The sequence below is a fragment of the Cottoperca gobio genome, chromosome 23 (assembly GCF_900634415.1).
Source record: "Cottoperca gobio chromosome 23, fCotGob3.1, whole genome shotgun sequence".
Classification (NCBI taxonomy): domain Eukaryota; kingdom Metazoa; phylum Chordata; class Actinopteri; order Perciformes; family Bovichtidae; genus Cottoperca; species Cottoperca gobio.
The window spans coordinates 15213458-15220868 of record NC_041377.1 but is presented as its reverse complement, the minus strand read 5'-3'; the positions used below and the strand labels follow the sequence as shown (position 1 = coordinate 15220868).

The following is a 7411-nucleotide window of genomic DNA, read 5'->3' as shown; positions in this document are numbered from 1 at the left end:
GTTGCCGACCCCTGCTCTAACTGGACTTCCTCGACTCTATTTCCTGTTGCATGTTCAAGTCAATTATCAGCAGGAACAAGAAACATATACTAAATGCACCATGGAGTGCTAAGAACATGACCAAATAGTGTTTCATAGCAATGCTAAAGTGTTTTAGGTTGGCTTTCCCCCCTCCAAAACTGCGACCACAACTACTAAAAGTATCCCTTTCTGTTCGAGTCTGACATCCGTTTATACACATCTTACATGCATCACCAACTCATCATACATCATTTTACTCACACAAAGGTTTCAACATTTACTTCTAAACAATTCAACTTGCCAGTCCTATAAATAACACCACATTGTGCTCAACAAGAGGTGCAATCAGAACCCTCGGAGTTTATCATTAATCACTCCCAGGCCTCACTTATCCACCCTGTAGGATCAGGTTTGTTAGACATGATAACCCGACACGACTTCGTATAGAGATAAGGTTATTAGGCAGAAGTGGACTGGTCCTTGAATGTTGCCTCAGCAGCAGTAGCAGCTGTTTCCCAGGTGTTTGGATGTGTGTGGCTCCACCATCTTGTCCTAATCGCAGCCTCCTCAAAGAACTGGCAAGACTTCCAACAAACCTCCTCATTCCTTTATGGTGGGGTAAAGGCTTCGAAGCCAGTGCAGCGTAACCAACAGCCAGGTGTACTTAAACATTAGTCAGCCAGAAGGATGAGAGCAAAATAACATCGCCTATGAAAGCAAATCTCATCATCAGCATTTCCATACACACTGTGTGAGAGAGCGGGGAGTCCAAACACAGATGTGTTTGGACTGTCGAATCATTCAACCATTGAATCATGTTTAGTATGATTACAACAAAAAGTCAATTTTACTACTTTTCACTCCAGTTCTTCTCACACTGCCAGATTAAGTGCAAGACTGAAATGACTGCCCTTGAATAGGGGATCTGACTAAATCTCCACTGAACTGCTGGCACCACCATCATGTATCAGCCATTTCATAAACACAACTCCACTGTGGCAGGCAGGGAGCCGCAAGACGCTTTCCAAGTGCAAGTTTCAACAGCTAGCCCTGTGCACAAGCACACCTTTTTCCCTCATGTTGGAGAGGAGAGGCCTGAAATAACAAACCGCCAGGCGAAAAGGGCTGGGGGGGGGGGGGGGGGGGGGGGTTAGAGGGTGGGAGCGAGGGAGAGAGAGAGGGGATGACTCATCCAGCAAACAGAAAGAGTTTAGTTTGGGTTAAGCTACATTGTGTCATACTGTTCTAACAGCAATTTGTGGGTTTAACATGGATTACATATCATTATTTTAAGTAGTATTTAATTATGAGCATCATTATTAATAGAGTCATTATTGATGATAGTGGTTGCAGTAACATTGACAATAGTGGTGAATCTCATTGCCGCATTTTCCCTGCAGCATGGCTCTCGTCAAGTCCACTCGCTCATTTTTGGTTTCCCTTTAGCAAAAGGTGTGGATAGGACCTGGCCCTTTTTTTTGGTGGGAACTTTTTGGGTGGAGGATCAAAGCGAGCTGAGCCAATACAAGGAGGTGAAGTTAAGAGACTGCAGACAACTGATTGGTCAGAGAATACTCACTGGAATCGTTACTTGCGCGACATGATACAGTAACCGAGCTACCGTCAGCTCTCAAAAAGTTGTTGGAATAGTAGTAATAGTAGAATTAGTAGTACCAGTATTAGTGAATGTAGTGGTAGTAATAGTATAATTAGTAGTACCAGCATTAAGGTGTGTCAGTAACAGTGGTACCAGTGTTAGGTCATATGGTTGTTACCATTGTCAGGATATTATTAAGGATATTTTCTGCATTTATTTGAATCACAATACGGAAAATGTATGAAAACAACCGGAGATTAAAGCCTTTAGCTCACTCATCATCATCATTACTTTGGACAACAGTACATTTGTACCACATGATTTTGCTGAGAGTCAATTAACTATTATTTGTAAGTATTGCCTAGCCCTACGTGGAACCAGATTGTGATACCAAACAGTTAAACATCCTCTCTGTCTCTCTCTTGGTGGGGGGGCTGACTGATGACAGACCTGAGGCGTCCTTGGCGGTCTGTGGTTCTGCTCTAGAAGGCCAGAGTTTCACACCCACCACCAGCACCACGTCCTCTAAATCTCTAACACATCTCCCGCACGGTAAAGACAGTAACGTCATTGAAGACTCGTAGCACTGAAGTGAATGTAGTAGCACACATTAGGGTGTTTTTTATTGTTTACATATGTGCAAAACATTGCTTCATTCAAAGCTGGAATAACTGAATAGGCAGGGCTGCAAAATACTCATACACAAAAGGTAAGCAAAAATAATGGAATCTGTTTATATACAATTTACAAAATATAATAAACTTTATATAAAAAATGTATATACTCATCTATATTATTTAACTGAAGCTTTTCCTCGAAGAAAGCTGCTAATATGCTCCTTTTTTCTTTTCTCTATGAACATCAAATTGTCTGTTACATTCACTCGTTGCACATTTGAGGAGTCCTTTATTGCAAAAGTGTCCATTCAGTGAGGTAGAAATTTCCTTTTTTTTGGTCCTTAAAAACAAGAGTCACACAGCTAAGTGCTCGTTCTGCGCTGCGGGATGGGATCAGTCCTCCTGCTGTCAAATGGCTGTTCATAAATGCTGTCGCTTTGCTCTGACGCCGAATCCTTGGTGAGACTGTTCTCCTCAAGGTCTGAATCGGCGTCTGGCGCGGCATAAGGATTCTCGTGCAGAGTTATTCCATGATGCGTCACTGACGGAGGGCCAAAGCCTGTGTACGGGTCCTTATGAGGGTTCCAGGGAGCTTTCCCAAATGTTCCTGAGTGAGAGAGGTGCAAGAATAAGTCAGACCAACGTACAGACAAAATCCAGAAAAGTTCGGAAAAATTGATTGACTTTGATTAACTTAAGACCTACCCATGAAGGTGTTGGAGGGGGAAAGACACTCATGAGGTTTCCCGTAGACGTTGGCTTCTCCCTCCTCCATGGATGTTCGGCGGTCACTTTGCTGGTGGGAAGGGCCGTTATGGAGACTGGCGTTGGGGAGCTGCATCAGGACAGAGGAGGAGCAGAGGTCAAAATGCTCGGACAGGAAGTAGTCCTTCATTTTAGAGCTGGTCAGACTGCTGCTGTAGGAGTCAATGCAGACTGGCTTTTGGTCGATGGAACAGCCTGAAGGTAAAAGAAAGGGAATTATTAGTTCCTTTAGATGGTGAGAAAGACAGATTCCGGAGATAACGACTGCACTTCTGGAATACTTTAAACGTTAACGATTTGTTTTAGGATAATGATCAAGAGAACATTCTCTATTTGACGGAAGATTTGTACAGACCTGTGAAGACATCTGACGGGTCAGTGGAGTACATTTTGTCTTGGCGGAGCAGTGAGCTGATTGGACCTTGATAATGGCAGAGAAGAGGATCGATGGACGCCTCCATGTCGGTATCACTTCCTGTATCCAGCTGACAAAAACCTATATGAGTGAAGGAACAGCATCATGTAAGAAAAACGTGACGCTGCAGAGGGATTCAATTTCAGGACAAAGAAGAAAGGGCAGGTGTTTTACCGTTCATGTCTTTAGGCTGCAGGTAGAAGCCGCTAATTGACGAAGCCATGTACTGATCGCTGCTGCCGCTCTCTGATGGGATGTAGCCGTCCTGGCGGTCAGCGAGTGTGCCCTGCGAGGACAGGTAGCTAGGGATGTCGGCAGGTAGGTTGGTCTCATCTGAAGCACAAGGACATCAAGTTATATCATAAACATACACTTTTATTGTTAACAAATTCAGCGATACTTATATCTTTCAGAGAACACTTTTTTGACCTTGATAAAATAAAGGTGTCACTCCAACAACCATCGCAAACCAACCTGTGTTGGTGACGCTGCAGTCCTCATTGCGTCGCCGGGTGTGGTAGATGATGACCACCCAAACCAGGGATGTGCCCACGACACAGCACACCACAGCTATGATGACGATTCCCACAGTGGTCCACCCATCGTCGTCCGATACTGCCCCGCTCACCATGCCGACTCCCACACCCCCCTGTACTCCAGAGTCGCAGTTGGGATTCGGTATGACCGCCAGCCGAACGTTACCCCTCTCTGTCCCCAGCGGGTTGGACATCTCACAAGTGTACTTCCCTGCGTCATCCTCTGCAGCATCAACGATGATGAGGAGCTGGTTAGCAGCTGCGAAGAAGTGGCGCTCAGTCACTACCAGTGGGCTTTCATCTTTTGTCCAGTTTAGCCTTGGGAGAGGGCTGCCGCCAGCTATGCACTGGAGGACGGCGGTTTCTCCCTTGGCCACAGTGCGATCCATGAGGGGCCGCAAGAAGGAAGGTGTTTCTGAAAGAAGGACCACAGCAGTAGATTAGGTTAGTGTGACAAGGAAGCAACAATATAAAAATTATTCATCAATGTACAGTGTCGGAGCCAATTAGCGCTCCTGCTATAAGTAGGAACCAATGTTTGTTGACAGTGGCGTTCCGCCGGAAGCTAAACAGTTTTTGACCACATACATGGTCGGACACACACATACACAAGTTGGCTGAGGTTGCGTTGGCTCCACAGGATAAGTTATTGTGTGTCTGAATGTTTTGTTTGCTGATAAGAAAGCTGATTCAAGAAGAAAAATAAACGGACTGAGTGTTCAATTACAAACGTTTTGTATCGGAATCTTTATTAAGCAGACACGATAACAAGTGTGTCAACTAGTAAAACAATGTGGCACCTCAGTGGCTTAAATCGTTGGCTTAGCCTCTACATATAGTTTATCTACCTTTCAAACAAGCCTTTCGCACAAAAACAGTGCTTTTTCTCACCTAGAACCGTTAGCGTAGCATTTGCAGAAATAGCCCCAGCTGTGTTCTGAGCCGTGCAACTATAAACGCCGATGTCTTCGGTCTTGACGTCCACTATGAAAAACACGTCGTCTTCCGGCATGACGTGCATGCGCCGTTCGCGGGCGGCAGGGAAGTCGGTGCCTCCGTCTTTCTGCCAGGCAATCTGAGGGGAAGGGTGACCAACGGCGGCACATTCCAGCCTGGCTGTTGCTCCAGCACGTATACTCAGGTCCATTGGCATCTTGGTGAAAGAAGGGAGCACTGGAAATGAAAAAAATAACTTTGATCAAAATTATTTAAGACTTTGACAGGCATATTTACCCTATAGAAAGACAAAGGCCAACCAATTGGTTTCTCCCACTCCACACTTACTGTTGACAGTGAGTCTAGCCTTTATGGAATAGGACGATCCAAAGTGGTTGGAGATGACGCATTGGTACTTTCCCTCGCTGGAGAACTCTACATTACGTAGCTGCAGGGTGGTTGTATACTCCGTCACTTCTGTCTCGCCTCCCATGCTTCCCTGCACCCGCAAGTGGGCCTGGTTATGAATCTCTGCGTCGTTCAGGACCTCATTGTCTTTCTTCCAGGCAAAGGTCATGGGCGAGTCACTGGAGCTGGCCGCCGAGCAGATGAACGTCACGTTGGTGCCCTTGAGGGCTGACTGGGTCTCCGGCTGCAGAGTGATTTGAGGCTTTGGGAAGTCATCTGGTAAGACAACAAAAGGGAGAATTTAAAAGTTATGTACTAGTGTAAAAGTTACTATGTCTTTGGGTCTGGAATTGGCTATTTAGTAATGTTTAGAAGATATTTTTATAATTTGTTGGCAGATCTGAATGGAGAAAAAACAGGAAAACTGAAAACTTAACCTAGTACCTTTCCACAACGCTCTCTTCATGAGACTCATTAGCTTGTCCAGGAGTCGGGGAGGAAAATACTGAACAATCTGGGTCAGCTCGTAAAAGGAAAACCTGTGTGTGTCTAAAGGTGTTATACCGAGTCAATGCATCACTTACCACACACAAACTCCTCCTGGCTGACGGCAAACACGCTCCTGCCCTTCAGCATCTGCGGGTGGGCGCAGCTGGCGTTGACGCAGGGCAGGAAGGTTTGTTCTGCCACCCAGACGGGAAGCCACTTCAGCTGGCAGTCACACAGCAGGCTGGAGGTGTTCAGACGCCTGCCAGGGGATAAGATACCACAATAACTTAATTCAGCAATGCAATAATATCACTTTAAATGGTTGGTTCTCTGTGATTTTGTGGGAAGTAGTTTGTGAAGTAAAGTCAAACAATTGAATCTACAGAGGAACGTTTGGTCAGTGCAGGAAATATTACTTTTAACTGTTGATTTGCTTACTGATGGGAATACTTCACTACTTTGTCACTACTTAGAAAGTTGTCTAACATACGGGACATTAAGTCGCAATAATGTTTTGAAACTTTTAAATTCTGTAGCAAAGATTTTTACTAGAAATGATTCTTTAGTGGAAGGATACAAAGGAACCCGTGAACCGGTTATTAACATTGAAGCAAGCGTTGTTTGATGCTGACTTCAACACTGAAACACTAACTAAAGCTGTCCTCAAACATGGTCTTACTTACAGCTCCTGCAGGTTCTTCATCTGAGAGAAGGCGTTCGCTTGTATGGACATGATGGCGTTATTGCTCAAATCTCTGCGGAGAGAAAAAGAAAAGAAATTAGAACTGGTGAGATCCTCACAGAAAAATGGCAGCTTTTTCTGCCAACATCAGCCGTATACAGAGAAGGCTACAAAAACTTCAATCAAGAGAGAAAAAAATGTCTCGGCTCCAGAACAATAAAACTATGGGCAGCAGTTTGCTGTGTTAATCAAGAGAGGCCCAACTCTGGGCTGCTTTGAGCTCTGGCAACGGCTGGGAAAAAACTCTAATTAGAATCAAATGCAGCTGTTGTACACTCACACACAAACACAGAGTTCCCTCCACTTGCTTTGGTGATCGATATAGTCTGGCACTCATGTAAAGATACTAATGGCAGAGTTTTGTCTTGATTCCACATCAAAGCAGAGGAATGGGAGAAGACAGTTTGGCTATACGGCTCTAACAAACAGCGTCTGTGTCTCAGTGTGATTCACCCTGCTTAGTTTACAGCTCTGACTTTTTGAAACAATTAGTGAAACACAAGGCCGACTCACAGGTGCTGCAGCGCGTCCAGACCAGAGAAAGACTTCTTGGTTACCGAGCGGATCTGGTTGCCCTGCAGAAATCTGGGGAAAAGACAAAAATATAAAATCAGTTTCAAGGCAAATTTTTTACTTTGCTGGGCTTATTTTGTTCCTGTTCCACAGTTCAATGTGAAGCACTTTGTTATCAATGATCATGAACTCACAGTTTTTTCAGCTTGTCCAAAGCAGAGAAAGGGCCATTCATGTCTTCAATGGTCCAGGAGATTTCATTATTTTGTAGATCCCTTTTCGAAGAAACAAAGACAGACCACATTGTAAAAACTCCACACCCAAAGAAACAACTGCACTTGCGATGTTAATAAAACTTTATGCGGCTTTACG

The 7411-nt window shown here is 44.6% G+C and overlaps 1 protein-coding gene across 1 annotated transcript in view; it reads right to left on the bottom strand.

Annotated features, from left to right (window-relative positions):
• Positions 1 to 2501: 2501 nt before the first annotated feature.
• Positions 2502 to 7411, bottom strand: part of lrig3 (leucine-rich repeats and immunoglobulin-like domains 3) — a 20950-nt gene continuing 16040 nt past the window's right edge. Inside the window, exons 9-19 of the mRNA XM_029462498.1 lie at positions 7234 to 7314; positions 7040 to 7111; positions 6468 to 6539; positions 5880 to 6043; positions 5236 to 5571; positions 4843 to 5124; positions 3890 to 4366; positions 3590 to 3748; positions 3356 to 3496; positions 2941 to 3195; positions 2502 to 2842 (exon numbers count right to left, since the gene is read on the bottom strand). Coding sequence (XP_029318358.1) covers positions 2598 to 2842; positions 2941 to 3195; positions 3356 to 3496; positions 3590 to 3748; positions 3890 to 4366; positions 4843 to 5124; positions 5236 to 5571; positions 5880 to 6043; positions 6468 to 6539; positions 7040 to 7111; positions 7234 to 7314 — 2284 coding nt within the window. The 3' untranslated portion in view covers positions 2502 to 2597. The remainder of the gene's footprint in view (positions 2843 to 2940; positions 3196 to 3355; positions 3497 to 3589; positions 3749 to 3889; positions 4367 to 4842; positions 5125 to 5235; positions 5572 to 5879; positions 6044 to 6467; positions 6540 to 7039; positions 7112 to 7233; positions 7315 to 7411) is intronic.